At 57.5% G+C, this 23,978-nt stretch overlaps 2 protein-coding genes across 4 annotated transcripts; both read left to right on the forward strand.

Moving 5' to 3' along the window:
* Positions 1-15: 15 nt before the first annotated feature.
* On the forward strand, positions 16-3,085 carry CPN2 (carboxypeptidase N subunit 2). Its single transcript, XM_054204784.1, has 2 exons — positions 16-330; positions 1,280-3,085. The coding sequence occupies exons 1-2, from the start codon at positions 319-321 to the stop codon at positions 2,927-2,929; spliced, it is 1,662 nt and encodes a 553-aa protein (XP_054060759.1). The 5' UTR covers positions 16-318; the 3' UTR covers positions 2,930-3,085.
* Positions 3,086-5,931: 2,846 nt separating this feature from the next.
* LOC128910869 (uncharacterized) lies at positions 5,932-17,873 on the forward strand. Of its 3 annotated transcripts, none has more exons than XR_008466905.1 (3): positions 5,932-6,042; positions 7,540-13,216; positions 15,663-17,873. XR_008466905.1 is itself a non-coding variant. In XM_054204783.1 (2 exons), the coding sequence occupies exons 1-2, from the start codon at positions 5,960-5,962 to the stop codon at positions 10,214-10,216; spliced, it is 2,760 nt and encodes a 919-aa protein (XP_054060758.1). In that variant the 5' UTR covers positions 5,932-5,959; the 3' UTR covers positions 10,217-15,650. The 3 variants fall into 3 exon arrangements, 1 of the variants encoding a protein (XP_054060758.1); XR_008466906.1 differs by having other exon boundaries at positions 5,961-6,042; positions 6,299-13,216; XM_054204783.1 differs by lacking the exon at positions 15,663-17,873 and having other exon boundaries at positions 7,540-15,650.
* Positions 17,874-23,978: the final 6,105 nt, after the last annotated feature.

Genomic DNA, 23,978 nt, shown 5'->3' on the forward strand with positions numbered 1-23,978 from the left:
TGGGACCAGTGCCACCCATGACAGCAGCACCCTGCCACCGTCCCCAGGCCAGTGGACGTCCGGGGCCAGGACCCCACTTCCCTGCCAGGATACTCACTGGCGGCTGCCTCTGGCCTCACCTCCATCCCTTTGGGGTCAGGCTATTTTTCAAAGTGCTCCAAGGACACGGGTTGTTGTTGCCGATAAGCAGCAAGGGGCAGCTCCGCCCCAGCAGGAACGGCTCGTCGCCCGGCTTCCCGTCCGCCCCAGAAAACATTGTTCCATCGCAGTGAGCAGCGTCCCTGCGAACCTGCCGCAGGCTTGGTGGCGGTCCCCACAATGCCAGGCTCGGTAAGTGTCAGCCACATCGCTCGGGTGGTTTGGCGGGAGAGCTAGGGACGGGTGGGAGCTGCTGTTGGCTCTGTGTGGCAAGAAGTGAGATGGTGGAAAGGAAAAGCCAAGCCCACCGCTGCTCTTGAGCACTGATGAAAGTCCAGGATACCCCCACTTGTGCAGGGTGTCCGCAGATGGGCATCGCTGCGGGGCACACAGCGTCCCCCATCACTCGGCAGCACAGGCGTGTGTCCCAAGTAGGGAGGGACTGGTGGAGGTCTGGAGGCCACGACTTTGTTCAAGTGGTCAAAAAGTGCCTCCCATGGGCTGGGAAGAGGCATTTGGTCAAGCCGAATATCCCTCGGGCAGGTTGGACGCTGCTCTGGTTGCTTGCAGAGAAAGAAGTACTTGATGGGCAATTAGAAATACAAGCAGTGGAGCCCGCTGCTTTTGTCACTGAGCGCAGAGCAGCCCCGCAGCGTTGTCCCCATCACCCTGTGTGTGCAGCATATCCCTGTGCTTCACACATCCCCCTGCCCCAGCAGCCAGGTCCCTGCCTGTGGAGACATCTCCTGAGATCCCCGAGAGACCCCACAGCTCCGACGTCGCCTGCTGCTCTGCAGGCCGTGGGGACTGTCGGCGAGGGTGCCACCACCCCAGTTGTCATGGGGCGGGCTGGAGCAGGGCTGGGGTGTGGGGGAACAGCCCCGACCCACCACAGAGGGCAGGCGGGGGGAGATCTGGGAGGGAAGCATTCCCTGTTCCCGCAGGGGTGGTGCTGCGGTGGTGTGGGGGGCCGGGGCTGAAGGGATGCCCCATGGCCAGGGCAGCTGCCTGCACTGGCAGTGCCCCAGGGCTTGTTGCCCTGCATTTCTGGCTGCAAAGGCTGCTTCCCCAGCAGCACCCGCCTGTGGGTGCCAATTTGTGCCCTGCTATGGCAGGGGATGAAGCTCGACTCCTTCTCCAGTGCAGGCTGGTGGTCTACACGCTGCTGGGTCTGGTGTCCCTGCTGGTGCGGGGCCTGTCCCTGCCCTGCCCCGCCACCTGCCAGTGCTACGACACCTCCAAAGTCTTCTGCTCGGAGGAGAGGATGCAGGAGATCCCGGCAGGTCTGCCAGGGAACGCCACCCAGCTCTTCTTTGTGGAGACGGCCCTGAGCAGCGTCCGCAGTGGGGCCCTGGGCTCCAGCACCACCCTCACCAAGCTGGTCTTCCTCAACAACAATATCCAGGAGTTGGAGGCCGGCGCCTTCCGGGGGCTTCCCAGCCTCACTGAGCTGGAGGTGTCGGGCAACCCCTTGCCGGCGGTCAGCCCGGGGATGCTGATGGGGCTGCCCAGCCTCAGCAAGCTCTCCCTGGGTGCCAACACCTTCCGCTCCCTGCAGCCGGGGCTCTTCACCGCCGCCTGCCACCTGCAGGACCTGCGCTTGCCGGGGAACAAGATCGAGGCGCTGCCCCTCGGCATCTTCCGCCCCCTTCGGCACCTCCAAACCCTGGACCTCTCACAGAATGTCCTCGCCGAGCTGCCGGCGGGGCTGCTGGCCCCCCTCGCCACCCTCCGCCTCCTCAAGCTCAGCGACAACCTGCTGGTGCGGGTGCCCGCCGGTGCTTTCAGGGCGCTGGGCCAGCTGGCCGAGCTCCACCTGGATGGTAACCGGCTGGAGGAGTTGCCGGATGGCCTCTTCGCCGGGCTGGGGGGGCTGCAGCGGCTGCAGCTGCAGCACAACGCCCTGGGCAGCCTGGCCCCCGACATCTTTGCCGATCTCCCCAACCTCACCGTCATCAGCCTGGAGGGCAACCACCTGGCCACCCTGCCCGCTGCCCTCTTTGCTGGCACCCCTCGCCTCCTCCACCTCTCGCTGGCCCGCAACCGGCTGGAGACGCTGCCCCAGGAGATCTTCGCCAACCTCTCGGCGCTGCAGACCCTGGTGCTCTCGCACAACGCCATGGTCCACCTCCCCGCCGGGGTTTTCCAGGGGCTGGTGGAGCTGGCGACGCTGCAGCTGAGCCACAACAACCTGTCCAGCCTGCCGGACGGGCTGCTGGCCGGGCTGCCCCTCCTTACAGCCCTGGCCCTGGACCACAACCGCCTGGCCCGCGTGCCCCCGGGGATTTTGGATGCCAATGGGCAGCTGGTACGCCTGGGGCTGGCCAACAACCCCTGGGCCTGCGACTGCCACCTCGCCTACCTCCTGGGCTGGCTCCAGAGCTTCGCCGAGCCCCTCATCCATGCACAAGCCTTCTGTGCCGGCCCGGCTGCCCTCCAGGGACGGTCCCTGCTGGAGGTCCCACAGGGGCAGCTGGAGTGCCCGGCAGTGCCTGGTGTCCTCCCGGAGGAGGGCTGGGATGGGGAGCCAGGGGAGGATGCTCCAGGACAGTGCACCTACAGCAACCCCGAGGGCACTGTAAGCGTGGCCTGCGATGCCACGAGTTGCCAGCAGCTCAGCCTTCGCCTCCCTCCTCCTCCTCCTCCTCCCGGGCAGGCAGCAGGCCCGGGGCTGGCGTACCAGGGTGCCTGGGTGCTGCACTCCCGCTGCGGCACGCTGCAGGTCAGCGTCCTCATCACGGCGCAGAGCGGGGATGAGGCCACCTCACCAGGGCTCCCCGCTGCGCCCTAGGGCTTGGGCGGGTACCCGCTCCGGCTCTGCTGTTGCTTTGGCCACCTCCAAATCAGCCTGGGAAAAGCACCTCGTCTTGTTCTGCTACCCCTGCCATGGTCACCAGCTGTCACCAAGCTCTCCGCAAGAACTGGCCTGGTGGTATTTATTCCTGCAGCCATGCATTTCTTGTATATTTCAAATATCATTAAAATGTATATATTATTTTTTGTGCAACCAGTTCCTATGGTGGAGAGAGGAAACACCCCTGTCTCTGCCTACGTATTTGGGGGAAGCGAAGGTCGCTGAGGTCCAACCGGGACCAGGCTGGGGCTGTGCGTGGTGTCTCATGGGTGCAGGTGCCTGGCGGTGAGTAAGTGCTGCTCTCTGGTATGGTCGTCTCTACCTGCTGCACCTCTCCAGCTTCAGTTTTTTCTCCCTCGGCAGTGCAGAGATCTGGCAGCCTGAAGCCTGGCACCAGCCCCCAGGGCAGGGCTGTGGTGTGTGGGGTGTCTGAGGTAGACATGGGTGAGTGCTGCCGATGGCCCAGCGAGGGGACGGGCTGCCTGGCTGCAGGGTGGGCATTGGCAAGTCCCCCCCCCCCCCACCCTGGCAGGGCTTGGCCTGCAGACCCCCTTCGGAACCCCCAAGTACCACAGAGATGGGGCACAAAGTCCCAGCAGGGCTGCCAGCCCAGGGGACAGCAAGTACGGTGGGTGGTCCGTACCCAGGGGACAGCAGGGTACGGTGGGTGCTCCCCTAAGAGAGCAAATGTGGGGATATGCACGTGTGGGTGTGAGTGTGCGGGTGCATGCGTGGGTGAGTGTGTGGATGTACACGTGTGTGAGTGCATGTGTGCCTGCATGTGCATGTGGGGTATGCACGTGTGAGTGCATGGATGGGTGCATGCATGGGTGTGAGCACGTGGGTGCGTTGAGCCAGCAATATGCCCTTGTGGCCACGAAGGCCAATGGCATCCTGGGGTGCATCAAGAAGATTGTGGCCAGCAGGTGGAGGGAGGTCATCCTCCCTCTCTACTCTGCCTTGGTGAGGCTGCACCTGGAGTACTGTGTCCAGTTCTGGGCTCCCCGGTTCAAGAGGGACAGGGAACTGCTGAAGAGGGTGCAGCAAAGGGCTACCAAGATGATTAGGGCACTGGAACACCTCTCTTATGAAGAAAGGCTGAGGGATTTGGGTCTCTTCAGTCTGGAAAAAAGACGGCTGAGGGGGGACCTTATCAACACTTATAAATACTTTAAGGGTGGGTGTCAGGAGGATGGGGCCAGGCTCTTTTCGGTGGTGCCCAGCAACAGGACAAGAGGGAATGGGCACAAACTTGAGCATAGGAAGTACCACCTAAACATGAGAAGGAACTTCGAGGGTGGCAGAGCACTGGAACAGGCTGCCCAGAGAGGTGGTGGAGTCTCCATCTCTGGAGATGTTCCAAACCCGCCTGGACGCGTTCCTGTGTGACCTGCTCTGGGTGACCCTGCTCTGGCAGGGGGGTTGGAGCAGATGATCTCCAGAGGTCCCTTCCAACCCTGTGGTTCTATGATTCTATGCGCGTGTGCGTTCATGGGTGCACGCACACGTGTGCGGGGGTGCGGACACGCGTGTCGCTGTGCTGCTGGCAGACCCCGCGGGCTGCGGCGCTGCGGCGCGGAGCTGCTGCACCACCTTGCGGCCGCTGAGACAGGGGCTCCCCCGGACCAGGAGGAGCCGGCAGAGCCCTGCCTGCCCGCGGCCACCACCGAGCCAGCCTTCCCGGCCTTGCCTGCAGCTTTCCCCGCCGGGCTGCGGGCTCTGCCAGCCCCTTGCCGGCTGCTGCCCAGCCGGAGGCCGAGAGCAAAGTGGAGGCTCTGTGTCGTGTTAGCCCGACCTGTGCTAGCCGTGCCCTGGACTGCCCGCCCCATGCTCCCGGGGGGGCAGGTGGGCCATGCTGCACCCCCAGACACCTTCCTGCACCGCCAACCTGCTGCCTGCCCCGCACAGGGGACTGCCACCCTGCTGTGGCCACCTCCCAGGTGACTCTGTTTGGCCAGCTCCAAGCCCGCAGCAGGGATGCTGGGGCTGGCTGCGGCTCCATAAACCCTCGCATGGCTGCCACACCGCAGGTTCCATGGCCTATGGAGGCTGGTGTCACTCCTGCTGCAAGCTCCATCCCCTTGGGCCCTCTGGCTCCTGCCACCCTGCAGCTTCTGGAGCAGCCTGGCACTGAGTGGGGACCTGGATGCGTACGGGATTGACATTGGAAAGGGGTAAGGCTGTTGAAAGCGTGCAATAGTTTGGAGTGTTTTTTAATTGGTCAGGAGAGCCCAGGAGCACAAGCTGAACCTTAACAAGAGCAGGTGCAAAAATTAAGAAGAAACGCAGTGGAAAGTGATGGATGCCTTGGCATTTTAAGGCTTTGAATCAAATAAGGTGTTTCTTCCCACAAGACACCCTGTACCATTCAGGAGCCCTGGGTGTCACTGCAGGGGGGTTGTTGGCTTGCATGAGGGTGACACAACACAGCCCCATCCCTACGGTCGGTGAGGTGTGGAGCTGTGGGGCTGAGCCCAGAAGCTGGGTGTCAGAGTATCTGTCTGGCCGCAGGTGTCATCCGTTATAAGCTTAAACAAATGGCCTCAGAGCAGCACCTTTAGCTACATAGCCAATTCCTGAGGAAGGAAACAGATGGATATTTTTAATAGGAAAAGCTTTAAATAGGAAAAATCCTTTCTGTTATGTTGGTGGGGGTGGTGCCTGTGAAGTTGGTGGGTTACGCTGGTGGAGATATGGCACTGCAGAGTCCATCAGCTACGAAACAGGCTGGCCTGGAGATCTTCAGGTTTCCCTGGATGTGACTAGTTGGGTGGTGCCAGCAGATAACGCCTATGGAGTACGTGCATGTGTCCTCCCTGAGGGGTTTCGGCAACAGCCCCCCCATGCCGGGGCACAGCTCCGCTGCCTGCTCCCCGGCTGTCCCTTATCTCCCTGCACAGACCTGCGCCCTGACTCCCGCGAAACCAAGCCCTGCGCCTGGGCCGTGGATAAAGAGCTGGCCAGGTGATGGGACCTCTGTCTGGTGGCCTCGCTCCTTGTCTGGTGTGGCTCGCTCCGGCAGCTGGACTCATTCACAAGTGCTCGGCCAAGTAAGTGATGCAAAATGCTTTTCTTGCTCTTTAAAATGTGCCGGGAGGGATGGCTCTGGGGAGTTGTTGATCGTTGCAAGGAGCACGGGAGGCTGCAGTGCCGTGATCTGGGGCTGTGCCTCCCTGTCCCTGCGCTCCTGGCGGGTGGGACAAGCAGGGGACCACGCCGAGGTCCACCGCAGTCAAATGGGGTGAGGGAGCATTTTAAAGAAGCTTTGTAGTTCAAAACTGTTTATTTTCATCCCTGTGCACTCAGTCCAGCTGTTCCCACCTCTGCGTTTAACCCATTGTGCTGCCCCTGCAGCTGATGTGCAGCAGGCACTTCTGCACCCTCAGCCCTGCTCCTGCACCCGAGTCTCCCTGAGCAGAGGATGGGCAGGGATCAGCAGCAACTTCTACCCTGGGGAACCCAGCTGGCCTCGTCTCCCATCAGTTTCTCTTCAAACCCAGTAGCTTTCAGCCTCCTATATTTGCTGACCTCTCAACATTTTTCGGAAAATAACTTTTCATAGCAAACTTACCCTCCCACATAAGTTTTTTTAACGTGCTCAGTTTTGACGGACACCCAAGAAGCAACCCACAGCCCTCCTTTCGTCGGCTCCCACCCAGGGCTGTAAACCACAAGCTGGAAATGACTGTCCTGCTGCGATGCTCACAGCCATTAAAGCCCAGCTGATGTGTTAGCTGGGTGTTTCCAAATGGCTCGATGGAAGTGGTGGGCTTTACGTGGCTGCTGGTGGGTGTGTGTCAGTGACTTCACCCCCTAACTGCAGGTCACAGCCCTAAATGTCAGATATTAAACAGTTAATCTCCTAATGAGCCTCACCCTAAAGCTTGGCTGCTGCTCATAAATCAAGCATTTCTATCTGGAAAAGCTGCATAACCAAGGCCAAAATATGATGTGATCAGGAAGAATCCCAAAAAGGAGATGCTTAGAAGCAATGTTTTAAATAACCCCCCTGAACTGAGAGAAGCAGCGATGAAATAACAAGTCCATCCAGCACAGTGTGGAAATTCTGAATAAACAAGGTCACCTGGTCTTGGCTGGCTCCTGGGACCCTTGCTGGTCCCTCATTAGCAAGCGCAGGGCTGATTGCTTCTGTTGTTGCATGAATGGGCTGTTGCCCTGCTGAGTAACTGGACCTACTGGGGCAGCGCTAATGGGCAGCAGCACTTTGCCTCCTTCACCCAGACGGATGCCAAGCCTGCAGCCAGAGAACAGACCGTCCAGCCCTTGTCCCTCCTGGAGCATCTCCCACTGCAAAGCCATGAGCTGGGTCGCTCTCCCTTCCTCTCCATCCCTTGGTACCAATGGCAGTGAACTCTTGTACATGCAGCGTACGTTGGCTTGTACGGCCTCTCTCTTTCTCATAAACTGAGTTACGGTATGTGAAAGAAGAGCCCTGAGAGTTGAATGAAGCGTGGTACCACAGTTCAGGAGCTGTGGAAAGAGATTTTTCTGTTCTTCGTAACTGATTTTTGAAACCTTTTTTTCAGGACAATGTACCAGCATTTCCTTTTCCTTTTCTTCCTCTCCTTCCATCTCCACAAATGCCAAGATCAAATCCTGGGTGAAGATTCATATGAAATGCCCAAAGACTACCAGGAGGTCTACAGAGGGACAAAAAATGACATCAGAGAGATCCCAAAGATTGCAAAGCCCTTCATTTCTGAGATGATCTTCGTGCAAACCAGCATCACTGCTATAAGGAAAGGTGCCTTCAGGTACATGCCCAACCTGATCAAGATTTTGTTTATTGGCAACAAGATCAAGACAGTTGAACCTGGAGCCTTTGATAGTTTGGAGAAGCTGAGGGACTTGGAGATCTCCGGTGCCTCATTAGAGGAACTAGCTGTGGGCACTTTCCAAAACCTCCCAAGCTTGCAGAGGCTGGAGCTGAGGGACAGCCACCTCAGACACATCCCCAAAGGCCTGTTTGATGGGCTGGAGAAATTGGGAGAGCTCTCCCTGCACATCAATGCAATCCCTTCTCTTCCAGAGGGCGTTTTTGATTCTCTCATCAATCTAACATTTTTGGACCTGTCTAGAAACAGGATCACGGCTCTTCCTGGGGATGCCTTTAGCAAACTCCCCCGTCTGCAAGTCCTCCGGCTGTATGAGAATGAGCTGCAGGACCTCCCGGAAGGGCTGCTAGATGGTCAGATGGGGCTGCTGGAGCTCAGTCTCCAGAGGAACAGGCTCAGGGTGCTGCCATCCATGCTCCTGAGGAGCCTGCCTCACCTGGAGAAACTCCTCTTGGACAACAATCTCATCGGGGCTCTCCCACTCCAGGGATTTTTTGGTTTAAACAAATTGAAGCTGCTGACTCTGGATTCAAACCGTATTACAGAGCTCCCCTGCTGCCTTTTTGACACTATGCCACACCTGCGGGAGTTGGACCTCAGCAGGAACAGTTTGTCTACACTTCCAGATGACCTCTTTGTCAACCTCACATCTCTCAGTAAACTCATCTTGTCCCACAACCAGCTAGCAACCCTGCCAAGAGGAGCCTTCACTGGGCTCAGCAAGCTCTCAGACCTCCAGCTAGACACAAATCTACTCTCTGCTCTGGATGATGAGGTCTTTGCTCCTCTCCCAAATCTGAAAACCCTCAACCTTCGGAAGAACCAGCTGGAGAATGTTCCCCGAGGGCTCCTGGACCCCCTGAGTAAGCTCAGCTCAGTGTATCTGAGTGGGAACCCATGGAGATGTGACTGCAACCTCTGCTACCTGCACAGCTGGATTCTGGGCAACAGTGAGAAGGTTAAATTGTCCACCCAGGTGTCATGCAAGAATCCACCCCACCTGGCAGGGCAAGAAGTGACATCACTGAGAGATGACCACTTAATTTGCCCAGCTACTCTACCTCTTTCAGCTTCTTTCACCCCAGCTCTACTGTTCACCTCCACATCATCACAAGGAATGTCAACCTTGCTGTCACCTGGAGCCTTGCCCACTGCAGCACCAACCACACTGTCATTGGCAGCCTTTCCCACCATGACACCGCCAACTATGCCATCACCTGTGGCCACCTCTGCCATCTTGCCAACCATGCCAGCAGAGGCCTTCTTCACTGCTCCATCATCAACCATGCCGTCTAAGGCCTCCATCACCACACCATCACCAACTGTGCAGCCCAAGACCTCCAACACCACACCATCATCAGCCATGCTGCCAAAGGCCTCCGTCACCACCCCCTCACCAGCTGTGCTGCTGAAGGCCTCCGTCACCACCCCCTCACCAGCTGTGCTGCCTGAGACCTCCGTCACCACCCCATCACCCACTCGGCTGCCTGAGACCTTCATCACCACTCCATCACCAGCTGTGCTGCCTAAGACCTCCATCAACACCCCATCACCAATTGCGCTGCCCAAGGCCTCCATCACCACCCCATCACCAGCTGTGCTGCTCGAGCCCTCCATCAGCACACCATCACCAACTGTCCTACCCATGGCTTCCATCACCACCCCATCACCAGCTGTGCCACAGGAGGCCTTCAGCTTGTGTCCAGCTCCAGCCATCATAAGCCTACAGCCTTCTGGAGCCACCAGCCCAGAGCCTGCACGGTCCACTCTAGCTTCTGCCACTACACTGGTGCCAACCAGCACACAGGCAACCACCACCAAACGAGTGCCTCCTGGTCTTCTGACACCCACAGAGAGGTCAGATGTTGTCCCACGGAGGACACCCATCATCTCCCTTGTCTCAGCCCCCACCACAGCACTCTGGCCACCCTACAGGGTGGCTATACCAGGCCAGGAGCGGGACCATGCCACTGCGTGGAGCTTGTCCACGGTCGGCACGCAGACTGCTCCCACTGTCCCCCGACACGCTCTCAGCCCTGCAGGCACCATCCCATCCCCAATGCCTCCTGTCCCCCCACTGAGAGACCATACAAGCCCCTGGCCAGCCTCCCCACCCCTGGCTCCCAGTGGCCATCACAGCTGGAGCTTTGCCCTGCGGTCCAGCCCATGGCACTGCCGGGTCTCCCTGGCCCTGGGTCTGGCCGCGCTGGTGCTGCAGGTGGGCTGCATGATCCTATGGGGGAAGCTCACCTTCCTCCTTCACCAAGCCACCCGCCACCAGGGCCACCCCGTGCCACCAGTAAGGCTGCTGAGTCTCCAAGCCCTGGCTGCCCCGGGGTCTCCCGAGCAAGCCTGGGCACTGCTTTGAGCTTCAGTGCCCCTGCGTGATCTGGGCAATGCCCATCACCCTCCTTGGGGTTCTGGAGCCATGCTGGCCATGGGGTGCGTATGTCATGGAGTGCGGACCAGCCTGGGTCGGCTGCAGTCCCCCAGGGGTGGTTGTCCCAGTACCCATGCTGTTTTGGGGTGCCTCCCAACTGTCCCCTGGAGATGCTGTGAGCCTGGGGAGCCTGGACATGGTGTCACTGCCTGACGGGCCCTTCTGCCAAGCGACACTAGATGGCATCCCGACACAGGCAGTGGCTGCCACCGTCTGACCAGGGCCACCGGCAGCAGAGAGGGTGACGAGTGGCCCTGGAGGCACCGCACTCGGACGGCTGGGACCTTGCTGGACATCAGCAAGGCCACAGCCCGGTCTTGCTTGCCAGGGTCTGGTCGGGGCTCCTGCCTGCATCTCCTCCCCACCCCTGGCAGGTACCTGCAAGCTACAGTCAGTCCTTGGGAAGGACATCCTAAGGCCTCCTGCCCTGCGCCCCGGCTTCTTCCCCACGTCGTGTTACGGGATGTGCCAGTGCCTGTCCGTCCATCATAATACTTTGACCTCTTTCCTTCTCTTTCTCCCTTTCCTCCTCACCAATATTAAAGCCTCCCCTGCATCTCTGCCGTGCACTGAAGGGCTGGTGAGAGGAGTACTTTCATCCCAGGGCTTTTCTCGCCGTGACCTGCTGCGGGGATTCCTGTTGCTTGCTGGAGGGTGGGGTCCCCAGCCAGTGCTGGCCCTCAGGGACCGCTGGAGGACCAGGGTTGCACACTTCCTCCTGCCAGCAGCGGCATAGCGAGACAATAGACATCCTTCTTGTCCTCCTCTTAAATATCATGCCTCTAAAACCTCTGCGATGCTGCCTGCCCTGGCCTCTCTGGAAGTGTAATGTTTGAGCATGGCCAGCCACGTGGCTCTCATACCATAACTTCACCTGACACTGAGCCCCGACTGCAGGCTGGGCAGCGGGAGGCTCTTTGGAAGCTCGGTAGGAAGGGGATAACTCTTCTCATAAATGCAGGCTTGATGTGCATCTCCACTCTGCAGTCCTGGGCTGACACCAGGGCCAGGAAAGTGCCCAACTTAAACAAAAGTGGCTGTTCTTGAGGGTTTTCTGGAAGTGGTAAAGCTTTCACTGGAAAGCTTCACCCCAGGAGATTTTTTTGAGCCAATGAGCACGGGTTGCTCCTTGGTCTGAGTTTTGGGTGCCTTACTGTGCTCTGACTTTGCTCCCAAATTTAATCACCCCGATTATTGCAGGGTTGCAGGTGTCTGCCTTCAACTCCTCACCTGTGCCACCGGTGCTTGCTCTGTCCTGCTGTGCCTTTGGGTGCCGTACCCATGTGTGGGGCATATGGGCTTCCTGGCTTTGGGGGTGTCTCTGGGGGGAGAACCCTTGAAAATCAATAGTCTGGGCATGTGCTGGGCAAAGAGCCGTGGGGAAGCGGCTCAGAAACCTCCCGGCTGGGGAGCCCCGAGTGCCCCAGCTCCCCTGCCTGGTGCAAGACCAAGGGAGGGGGAATGGGGCTGTGCATTAGGGACCTGGATATATGTCTTTGCTAAGAGCCTGTGCAGTGTTACAGACCCTTCGGCTGCTCCTTGAAGTCCTGCTGACGGCTGTGAAATACGGGAGGCGAGCTCGGGGCAGCACATCTGGGCGGGATGGAGCGAGCGGCTGCGAAGCCGGGGCTGGCACGGTGGGTAATGAGCCGCAGATGAGGGGAGGGAGTGTTTTTCCTGGCAGTCCAGATGGGCTCGACTTAATACTTGATTTAGAGGGTTTGAAAGGTGGGGGGGGCTGGCTGCCGGGGACCAGACCCCGAGCACTTCCCGGGGCGACAATGGAGGGGTGTCCGCTGGATTTTCAGATATTTAATGGCCCAGCGCAGTCTAAACAGGGAAGTACTTCGGGGTGAGATTAGCACAACATAATCACATCTTAAAAGGTCTTCAGAGACACAAGGCACGTCCGCTCTCATATTAATTACTTGTTATTAATAAAGCTGGGGTCAGGCTAGAGGTGTTCGCTCCAGAGCGTGCTGATTCCCTCTTTGCAGAGCGGTGGTGTATCCGAAAGCAGCACAAAGCGCTGCAGCCTCCACCTGCGCCCATCCCATTCCGGAAACCAAATGACCAACATTCCTTCAGCCGCCTTTAAAACTAATTTGCCCCATAATACCCCGAAAGGGCCACATCTTTCTAAGTGCCCAGAACACCTCCGAGTGCTGTAAAATAATAATAGCCAGGGTGTTCTCAGCACGGGAATTTCCTGCTATGATTGATTTCTAATTTGCAATGAAAATACAGCCGCCCGTGTTCCCGGGGCCGGGCTGGTGCAGCTGGCTCGCAGGCAGGAGTCGGCTCCCTCCATCGCTGTGGGGCCAATCCCCGGAGGGCTACGGCTATACTGGGCTGTGAGGAATTACCAGCTGTCCCCATTTGCCCCTGCTCGTTCTGATGTCCCTCAGCAGAGAAGGGGCTGAGAGGCGGGTGGGATGCAGGGTGACCTGGGGGTGATGTGCCTGGGCAAGCCTGTGGGGGAACACGCTCGGGTTTCCTGATTGCTGAGCCAGAGACCATGCAGGGATGGGGCAGGGCACGAGGAGACCGGCATCCAGGTTGGTTTGCTATTTCGGGGCTGCACCTCTCTGCGATGGCGAACAGAGGCTTTCCTGCCAGTGGGGAGGTACGTGGCCAGTGTGGGTACCCAGGGAGCTCACAGACCCCAGCACACCCTCCCCGCTCTGCTGCGGGCAGCCTGGGCACCCCCTTGCCGGGCAGCCATTGAACTGAGTAGTGCTTCATGATATTTTAATCCATTAATTTATCTAATTTCTCTGAACTCAGGTAAGATTTTAGCACCCACAGCCTGTAGTGAGGAGTGGCCAGGGTTAACACGCACCGAACGAGGCGGCACCTCCTTTTGCTCTCCCCCTGTTTTCCACTCCTTCCATGGGATGCCCTTGGTTCTTGCGTTGGAAAAAAAAGGTGAGCATCTCTGTGTGGCATCTCCAGGCGGCTTGTGACTCTGTAAACCTCTTCCCAGTTGCTGTGACTGCCTGAGGTCCTTGTAGTTAACCTGAGGTGACAAGTTAAGAGCAGAGACAGGACACTGTGGGTGTCCTCAAGCGGCACTGGGACCAGGGGATCTCCAGCCTGGCCTGGGAGTCCCACAGCCCTGTGCAGACAAGACGTGGTTCCCACATTCCCCTTGCTCGTGCTGTGGCATGGACCTGCCCGTCAGCCCCACTGTCACCCCACACACTGCGGGTGCGGTGGCCTGTCCCTGCCACCTGCCTCGGGTCCCCTTCCTGCCCCTGGGGCACCCCGTGAGCAGGAAGGGGGCTCTGAGCGACAGACACCCCTTTCTTGTGGCTGGCGGGAAGGGGGGCAGCGAACACCTGCGTGGGGGGATTTGCACAATAACTGGGGCGAGGAGCAAACATGGGCCTCCGATGGGCAAGTGCCGCTGCTGGGAACCCGCCCCAGCCCGCAGCCGTGCTGCCGTGGCTTCCTCCCCGCACGCCCGCCTCATCTGCCGGCCCCAAACACGTGCCGTAGCTGTGCCAGGAGCGGCGTCTCACCATGGCTGCTGTGGTTGGAGCCCCCACGTCTCTCACAACCGCCTGCCCTGGCGGGGCGGGGGGCCGGGGGCTGGCTGCTCCGTGTGCTGCAGGCATGGCGAGAAGGGGCTGGTTTGGCACCGGGTCCCGCAGGAGCAGGGAGGTGGGATGGGCAACATGGGACCTGCAGGGTGAGAACCCGAGCTGGGGCAGCTCCCTGGCAGAGCCAGCTGTGGCTGCTTCGATCAGCCTAAGGACCGGCCGGGCAGCCATGTCCAGCACCCATCCATCCCCTACTGTGTTCAGCAGAGATGAGCGTGGGCTGGCAGTCATTGCTCGGGGTTGCTGCTGTGCCCCCTCGATGCTGGTGATGATTTTGAACACCAGCACCATTCCTCTGTGTGTCCTCTGGACCCCATCCTTCACCCACAGTATCCCTTCCCGCACCCGCTCACGGCACCCATCCAGCCATGTCAGGCTGCTCCTTGCGGAGAAGCCCTGTGAGGCGCAGGGGGCAGGAGCTGAACTGGGATGTTGATTAGGCACTGGAACAGGTTGTCCAGGGAAGCTGTGGATGCCCCATCCCTGGAGGTGTTCGAGGCCAGGCTGGATGGGGCTTTGAGCAGCCTGGTCTAGTGGGAGGTGTCCCCGCCCATGGCAGGGGGTTGGAACAAGATGGTCTTTAAGGTCCCTTCCAACCCAAACCATTCTGTGATTCTATGACTCATTCGCCTGCGTTGGCCTTGGCATCTCCCAACCCTCCTGCCAAAGGGCTGCAGCCACATCCCACCAGGGCAGGGACCTGGCCTCCCCCAGGGCAGCTGGGGGCAACAAGAGGACACCCAGGCATGGGGGACGGGGTCCAAGGGGGTGTGGGGCTGGCACCCCCAGCATTCCCATCCTTGGCACGCCTGCTTCATGCCTGGTGGTGCCCATGCTTTCATCCAGGATTTGGGCAGGGCACGAGAGCGAGGGCAAGGAAAACCAGGCAGCGCATCCTCCCCTGGGCAGCGGGACAGCCCGCAGGGTCGGAAGTCGCCTGTTTGTTTAAGGTGCTGTTATTCTGCTGCCTGTTTGTATTTCTTTAGAGCCCCCGGGTGCGGGGGGAGTGGAGATGGGGTCTCCCCTTTGTGCGGGGGCAGGGTCAGGCTATTGGAAGCGGAGGTGAGAAAACACAGAGGGGCAGCTGGAACCTGCTTTGGGAGGGAAAGATTTTTTTCGGCTATTTATGATAATTAGTGGGAAACGTTCCTCAAGCGTTTCAGATGATTCTGTAATGAAGTTGGGCCGAATGTTCCTGCTTTGTTCCCCTGGAACCATTAAAAATCCCCCTTCTTTGGCTGCCTTAATGCAATGCTGAAAAGGCACAATGGCATAAAAGTGGCTCTGGGCAGGGCGGCACGCCTTCTGCCCCCCCAGACAGAGACCTTCAGAGCCCAGATTTTCTGGGTTATAAACCTCAGCGCTCACAATGTTCGTGCGAAGGCTCCTGGGGATCCCGCTCCTGGGGCTCCTTCACATCCCTGATGCCAGGGCACACTTGGAGGAGACAACGGCCGACACGAACACACCGGAGTGAGAAAAGGCAGGCTCAGCGAAGGATGCCATCACTCTGCTTCTATAGCAAAGCTGCTTTTGACCGGTGGTTGTGCTGGAAGTTTGCTGGGGTGGAATGCTGCACTGGGAGGGGACCAATCCCTGTGGAAATGGGGAGTCCAGCCCCAAGGAAAGTGCTTCGGAGTCAGTGCTGTTGTGGGGCAGATCCTGCCCTGCCCGCGGGGACCTGGCCATCCCCCAGGCACCAGGGCAGAGCGAGGCGTGTGAAACCCAGCCGTCACCCTCTGGGTGGGTCACTAGCGGGCTGCTTTTAGCAGTGGAAGGCTTCTCCGGCGTTAAGTGATGGAAAGAAAATCCACCTGCCTGATCTCATGCATCTATTGGCACGATTTCCCCAAGGATGGTGTGTAAAGCTAATGGGAGCTCTCCTGCTAAAGCCATGGTAAAAAGGGAAAATGGCAGGAGCTTTTAGCTTACTGGTGGGGGCTGAGTGTGGTGGTTTCCAGTGCAGCAGCACAACCTGGGGGTGGGGGTTGCGAAGGCGGGAGGGTGCTGTGCCTGACACCGGGCATCTTCCTTCCCAGCCACTGCCTGCGTTATTTAGGGATAATTGGGATCACATCACCCTGAATGCCCACCCGCTGCCCCATGGCTGGAGCCAACGTGCCCCACCAAGGTGTTAAATCATGACGGGGAGAAGAGGTTAAGGGCTGGGAGCGTGGCTCCTCGGGATCTGCCCCGTCTCTCCACCTCGCCTGCCCTGGCCTTAATCAAGCGATCATCTCAGCCTCTCACTCCTTTCAATGGGGGAAAATTTGCAGACAAATTCCTGCCAGCGGGACGTTGGAGCTCTCCTGCGTGGCGGGATAAAGATACCTGTCACCTCTGCCTGGCCCCACCGCTGGCTCACGCTGGGGAGCCCGGTGCTGACTGCGGGGCTAGTGGCTCCGGGCAGTGTGGGAACGGGCCAGGAGGGCTCCTGGGAAGAGCGGGAGGGCTTTTCTTTTCCCCGAGATAATGCATGGCCTGCAGTGGAGAGGCGACACAATGAGCCCAGCTGTGAATAGGCTGGAGCCCTTACCTCCCGTGTCTGTTACGGCAGGTCCTGAACCACCACTTGAATTATGGTGCCTTTGCCAGTCCCTGCGTCTGGCCCAGCCATCTGTTTTGGGGAAAAATCTCTAGATACATAGTAAAATTTCTTTGGGAGCTGGGGTGGAGGTATTTGGATGCCTGCTGGCCCTGGGATGGAGTATTTAGCTGGTGTATGTTTGGAGGGAAAGGTGGTGGGTCCTGGGCGAAGTGTGATGCGCTTGTTCTTGGAGATGGGGGCATCAGCGGGGGGTGCTGCCTGCATCGTGCTTTAAGCCTCCACATTGAGCCAAATCTCTCTCTTTGCAAATTTTGGCATGGGAAATCAATGTGTAAAGGTGATGATATTGAGCCTTGTGAGCCATGGCAAGCCCGTGGCTTCTCAAGAAGCATGCAGGGGACACTGGCAGCACGATGGACCAGGCAGCTCCGGTACCACCCCCATCCCTGCTCGCACACCTCCACCCCTTCGCTCTGCTTCCCCCTCCTGCCTCCAGGTCCAGCGATTGCTTTCCAACAAATTATTTCTATAAGCTGTGGGCAGAGGCCGGAGACAAAAGCTCAGGTACGGAGCGGCGGCGTTGCTCCTGACCCTTTCCCACCGCCGGACAAACGGAGCCGGCAGCATGAGGCGGGCACACAAAGGCGCCGTGCCGGCCGGAGCGCTGACCCCGCCGTGCCACAGCTACCTGCTGCTCCGCCACAATGGCCCCGCGGCCCCGGCCGGCCTGCCGGGGTGATGAAAAAGGGTCCGAGATAATAATGAGCCTGACTACCACTGCTCTCTTCAGAGAACCGAGTCAACTCCTTGGGAAGAAAGGAGAAGAGAAAAAAAAAAAAAAAAGGGGAGAAAAAAAAAAAAGAAAGAAAAACCCCTCTTGGATAATAAAGAAGTAACAAATGAAGACTGAAAGCCTATAGAAGGCGTCTTAACCCAGCGAAGAAAAAAAATGTCAACATCTGTGGAGCTGTCTGCAAAAACAGACTGAACCCCTAATGAATACCCTCTAGAAAAGGCATTCACTCGAGGAAAGGCAAAAGGCTACATTTTTCTATGGAGGTATAAAGATTTTGATGAATCTGCCCTTTCCCTTTCCAGTGCAGTTGAACCAAGCGCTAATGTTCATCTTCAGCTGTATTAAAGGGTGCGGAGGGGGGGACGGGGTTGGGGGAAGAGTCTTGATCTGAAAGCTTATGAGGAGGGTGGATTTAGGGAGCCTGGATAGATGCCTGAGCACTAAGGCAAGGAAGAAAAGCAACAGGCATTAGAGAAAATACTGTTTAACAAGAGTTTCTTTAGTCAGCCCATTTGAGCAGAGATTGGTGTGCCATAAATGTAATCCTCTTAGTGCTGACTTAAACGTGTTTGTACAAAACAGGGAAATATAATATGAATGTAATAGTCACGTTTGCTAAAATGCTTAATAAAAAGACAAAAGTCCTTTATTTTGATCTTCAGCTCCGGTGCGGGCTTGGGGCACAGCAGATGTTTTCTCAGAAGACTGCTTGGAGAAAAAAAAAAAAAAAAAGAAAGAAAGAAACACAGAATATGGCTGTGGCCTGGTTGGCTATAGCACGGCACCACGGCACCTTCTCCGGGTTCGTTGCCGGCGAAGCCAGCCCTTGGCTAACCAGCCCCCAGGCTATCCGTCACGCCAGGTGAGCTGCCATACTTTGGAACCCATAAACACTTGGTGAGGAGCGGTGAGTAAACAAGGCGTGTTTCAGGTGGGAAGGCACAGGCAATTTTCTTTACTGTCCCCAGAGGCTTTGCTGGGGAGTGTTAAAGAATAGTCCCCAGCTGGAAAGGGATAAGCTCCTCCGGAGCCGGGCAGGGTTTAGGTCCTGGGCTGTCAGATTCACACCCCGCCGGAGCTGTTGTGGAGGAACCATCCCTCCGCAGCCATCCACATCGAACAACCATCCCTGGCTGCTTCCTACCTTGTGCTGCGGACACAGCAGGAAAAACGATGGGTAGAGTTGCTGTAATCACCTTCCTAACATCTGTGCTGATCACAGGTGAATTTAAATACACGACTGAGATCTGCAGGGGGTTTTTGTGTGTTTTGGGTTTTTTTTAATCTCTTTTTTTTATTATTTCTATAGGATAATCATGGAAAACGCTGAATTGAAATGGCAGTATTTGGTTTTGACTTAGCTTTCTAAACTTTTAATTAGTGTTGATGCTGTACAGCCGTACCGGCTAATGTTAAATATATTAGATGTTTGTCTTGGGCACTGTCGATGCTTCACATTGTGAAATGCCAGCAATACAGGAAGAAGACATGGTGATAAAATCAAGTCACTTTTCAAGACGTAATAGTCCAACAGTGCTATTCCACAGTAAATTTACCTTTCAGACCTTTCTTCCGACCTGGAGCAAAGATCGGTGCTGCAGTTCTGGGCAGCTCACACAGCAGGGCAGGAAAGGACATCTCCATGACTGCCCTTGGGATCCTGGTGGGCACATTGGGCTCCTCTCGGCTCTCGCATGGCACCAGGGAGCTGTTGATAGGTCTAAAATAATGTATTTTCCTCTGTGTTCCTCAAACAGATACCACCTTGCCACAAGAAGCCATGGTTCTCCTTGGGCCAGCCCAGGTGTGTGCAGGTGATTGCTGCTCGGTGGCCCAAGGGGTTTGGATCTAAGCTTGGGTCAAGATTCAGGTCAAACCCCAGGTTGCTGCTGCAGGTTTGGGTGCCTGGTCGCGCCAGGGTGCCCCTAAGATGTCACCTCCTGGAGATGGATGGGTGGCGTGGGGACAGGGCTGCTCGCTTTCTGCTGCAGCACATGTCAGCGTGAATGAGGTAAAACTTGCTTCTTGAAGAAAATTTCCACTCTAATGGGAAAAGAAATGCCCGGGCGGTTTTGGAAGCACACCAGATGTTTTCTGGTATGGCCCACAATGTGTACAACGAATGCAAGGCATTTTGTGTGGAGAGCAGATATTTTCCACAAGAACAACATTTTTAATTAAAAAAAAAAAAGCAAAAAAGCAGCACCCCGTTTCCCAATTAAGAAGAAAAAGCTTTGAAAGCAGATATTCTCTGACTGCCAGGGTCCTGTGCTCAGGAGCTGCCGTGCCGGGCAGGGATGGAGAAGCCCCTCCAGCTGCAGAGGAGTGAAGGGGAGCCCAGGGTGGGTGAGCTGGGCTGGTACCCATGCCTGGCTCCTGTTACTGGGTCTGTGTGGTCGTGTCGATGCCATGTGGTTCAGATCTCCAGCATCTCCCAGGTCCTCTCCATCACCCCTCACCAGACGGGGAGGTTGACAGGTCCTGTGTTTCCCACCAGGCACCTGCTGGGGCCACTGAGGCAGGTGGCAGCTCTGGGGTGAAACCAGGGGCATTTGGGGCCAGGCTGGTGGGGGCACAGCCTGTAACACAGTGTGTCCAGATCTGTGCAGCCGGATGGCGGTGGCTGATAAGCTCTGGTGCTGGCCTTGGATAATCAGTCGTGCTTTGGGTGTGACATGGTGAAAAAAAGACTTAAAACAGCCAACTTGCTGCCTGCAGAGAACAGTGCATTTCTGGTAGTGAGAAGAAAGGAAATGGGTTAATTACTGGGGTCTGCCATCACTTTTTTCTTGGAGGCTGCTTCCTTGGCTAAGGGAAGATTAAACAGGGGACATTTTCCATGGGGCAGGGAAGCTCTGGGTGCTCGGAGAGCAAACCCCATGCGTCACATCTTCCCAGGTGCCGCCAGAGGCAGCCCAAGTGCTGGAGCAAGGCAGAGCAAAGGGCACCAAAACAGAGCCGAGGGGCCGGCAGATACCTGTTGTCTCCCCGTCACCACTCCCATCCCGGGTCTGAAATTCCCAGCCGTCGGACGTGGAGCAGGGGGGCTGGGGCAGATAAATGCAAAGGGCCCAGGGTAGCAGTAGCATCTCCCTGGTAGCTCCTCCTGCTTTCTCCCACGCCTGCTTTGGTTCTCTCTCCTAATAGTGACATCAGAGCCTCCAAATCCCGCTATGTTTCCTCCCGGCACACCTGATTCCCGAGCCTCGTGTGCGAAAGGCACATTTCTTCACCAGCAACATCATTACTGTAACGGGAACAATGCAGTTTACAACCCAATAAACCCCACATCCTTCTGTGCAGGCTCCTCTTACGTGATGCTAATGCTTACAAGATGTGCAACGCTGCGGGACAGCCCTGGTAACCAACGCCCCAGCAAACGGCTCGTGTTTTACATTGCTTTGTGGCCACAGCCTTTGCTAATTAATCCCAGGGATGAGCCTCCTACTATCAGCAGCCCCGTGGCCGCTGGGTGCCGGTGGCCTGTTGTGGCTCCTGCTCCCGGCTCCGTGGCCGAGCACGATGCTCTCTCCCGCCTGCCATGGGTGCCCCCAACCACAGCCCACCCTGGGTCCCCGCTTTTGTCCACAGCTCGGGGCTGTTTATAGCCTGGTGCCGGCCGCGGCAAGGCGGGATGCCCGGGCGCCAGGGGAAGCACGGCATTGTCTTGCAGCGGCGTTGTGATCACACACTGCGGCTAACGTGATTTACATCCCATATTCGACCTCTGGCGACTTCAAAGCTGGGGCGAGAGGGGGATTAAGCAGAAGAGATGGGGACAGGGGAGCCGGGGGGGCCCAGCTCACCTTTGAGCTCCCGTCGTCCCCTCCCCGCTGGACCCGGGATAATCATCTCCCTTTGTGCTGCCGGGGAAAGCCGGGGTGCAAACACAGGGACCTTGTCAATATTGGTTTTTGAGAAGACTTTTTTCTATTCTCCCATGTCTGGAGTTTTTGTACCCAAATCCCCCCGGGGCTGCCCAGCCTTCCCCTGGGAAATCGAGATCACGGGGGTCCCCGCTAACACCAGCCATTGATTGAAATTTCACACCCACCTGTTTGCACACAAGATTTAATTTGGTTGATTCTTCATGCCCTTTTCCTGCTTAATCACCAACCTATTGACCTTAATATTAAAAGGGGCTAAGGGCGAGGGAGAGAGAGAGAGAGAGACTACATTTCTGTAAGGGAACAAAAGCTTCCAGAGAATAAAGTAGGCACAGCCAGCCTGGAGCTAATGAGTCCCCGTCGCACACAGGAGCAGAAAACCTTGCGTGCTGCCCGTGGCTGGTGCAGCGCTCCTCTCCCGTTCCCATGTTGTGCTGCCAGTACCATTCCTCCCTGCCCTTTACAGGACCCATAAATTTAAGGCCAGAAGCAATAGGAGACCACCTGGGCTGAGCTCCGGCACGCACCACCCCACTGCGTTTTGCATTTTTCCTTGCTGAAACGCCTCCTGTTTGATGGAAGATGCTGGGATGCAGGAAACTGGCCCAGCGATGCGGCAGCGGGCAGAGGTCAGGAGCATCCCGCACGGCCAACACGGGTCCCTGCCGTGGTTTTTACACACACACACACATCAGAACAGCAGCCGTGTGGCAGTGTGAAGCCAAGCCCAGCATCCAGGGGTAATGCTGAGCCCTGCCCTGCTCTGGCAACCTGGCCAATGTGCCCTGCGAGCTGGGGCTGGGCCAGTGGCATCCTCCGCCCAGCACAAGGCAGCCCATGGGGAATAGCTTCCCTGGTAGAAGGGAGGCTGGGACTGTCCATTCCCGCTCTTTGGCTGGCAGGAGAGAAATCGTAAGGCAGGGACTTGGGCTAATTCGCTGTCTGATGAATTAGCCCAAGTCCCCTGCCCTACGATTTATCCTGGAGCAACAGGAGGGGCTGGGTATGCTGGTAAAGGAAGGGCACAGCCCTACACATGAAGTGTGTGCACCCACAGGGACCTGTGCGTGGCTACCGGTTGCCCCAAGCATGCATCCAGCCCGGGGCGCAAGACCCCCCCCACCTCCAGCAGCAGCCTTGGATGTGGGGCTTCCCAGAGCCCCGGGACGGCTCTGACCACCTTCCCCGCATCACCCTGTTTCATGGGGTAGAGTTTTCGGCGTTCCCCGCGCCTCCAGATGTCATCTGCCTGCTGGAAAATGAAAAAAAGGGAAAAGTAGTTCTAATTTACCCCACCGCCGCCCCCCGCTCTGCCTGAGCTGACGTGAAACCCAAGCCGTGTGGGAGCCTGCGAGCGTGTGTGGCTGTGCTCACACGTGTGTGCGGCCAGCCGCCCGTGTCCTGCGCCCCGGCTGGGGCCATGCTGGTGGGGGGTGGTGGAAAGGGGACATACGGGTGCATGTGCGCTTTTCCCCAGGGGGGCTGTTTCGGTCTGCAGAGTGCGGTCGTGTTTATTTAATATCTGACGTCCCTTCTGTCTTCAGCGCTGACATTAATTGCCAGACAATGAGCAATGGAGCCCAGATGTTCCCCAGCGGTGGCCTCCCTTCCTTCGCCAGTGCTATGCGGGTGATAAAAAAAAAAAAAAAATCCAAGTGGGAGTCGTGTTTGGGCCGCCACTGCTGCAGGGATGTTACTGGGAGCACGGGGGAGAGTTTGGGGATCAGTCCACGCACCGGCAGCTCCTGCCCCAGCCCTCCATCCTGGGAGCGGGGGAATCAGGGAGCAGAAGCCATGCAAAGTGCTGGAGGTGAAACCCATCTCCAAGATCTCCCCGAGCCCCCCCGCCCCAAAAAAGGCAAGCTTGCCACCCTGAGATTAACACGGCAGCCTGTTATTTCTTAAATACTCTTACTTGCGAAACAAGAGGCCATTTTACATCAGAGGTGGCCTTATCTCAGAGCTACAGTGCCGCTGGGGCCCCCCACCCAACCAGCCGAGCACCCAGGCTGCGGTTCTGCAGCTGCGCGGGGGCTCTGAGTTCCGCCCCGCCCCCCCCCGGCCTGGGATTTGTCCTTTCGACATGGGGCAGGATTGATGAAATACCGCTGATGGCTTGGCAAGGGCTGGGCTGGGCACAGGAAGGCAGCGTCCCCTCTCTGTCCTCTGCCGTTGGTAGGACATGCCACCGAGGAATATGCCCAATTCCCCACTCTGCCAGGGGCTTAGCATGCACCACCCACCGCTAAGCATTAGCCATTATTCTGTAACTGGGAAGGAGTTATTAGAACAAATGGCACTGGAGACTAATGCAGGGGATGGTGTTATTTTTAGAAATGATGTCTGCCACGGTGGCATCCCTTCCTAAGGGACGCGCGTGACAGGGAGCGTAACCAGCAAACCAGCCTGACCAGCAAATAACCCCTTGCACGGTTTCCATATTGCCTTTTTAAACAGGAAGGGAACATGATACAAACGCTATGCGAATTATGATCTGAAAAGTTTTCCTGGCAGGTTGTCACACGAGTTGTTAGTGTCATTCTTTGACATGAACACTCAAAGCCTTTCTCTACCACTGGTTTAACCCTCTCGCCCCCCCTGGGAGGGCTGCTGGGCGAAGATTTCCTTCCCCACCTCTCAGGTGCCCTCGAGATGTGATTTCACACGGGTACCTGAGACGGGGCTCCCCAGCTGATGAATTTTGGGTGCAACTCGAGAGGTTGGTGAGTGCAGGCAGGCAGGGAGACATGATGCTTTCTGCAGCTGCCCCCTCACCCCAGGGGCCGGAGAATTGGCTGAATAACCCCTCCCGTGCACCACCTCCTCTCCCCTGGTGCACTGGGGCATCCTCACT

The sequence above is a fragment of the Rissa tridactyla genome, chromosome 6, assembly GCF_028500815.1.
Source record: "Rissa tridactyla isolate bRisTri1 chromosome 6, bRisTri1.patW.cur.20221130, whole genome shotgun sequence".
Lineage (NCBI taxonomy): Eukaryota > Metazoa > Chordata > Aves > Charadriiformes > Laridae > Rissa > Rissa tridactyla.

What these genes read in the sequence shown, in the direction of transcription:
- LOC128910869 (XM_054204783.1), top strand. Translation starts at nt 5,960, where the DNA reads ATGGGACCTCTGTCTGGTGGCCTCGCTCCTTGTCTGGTGTGGCTCGCT. An exon ending in ATTCACAAGTGCTCGGCCAA is followed by an intron (nt 6,043 to 7,539) that starts GTAAGTGATGCA and finishes CCTTTTTTTCAG; the next exon opens with GACAATGTACCAGCATTTCC.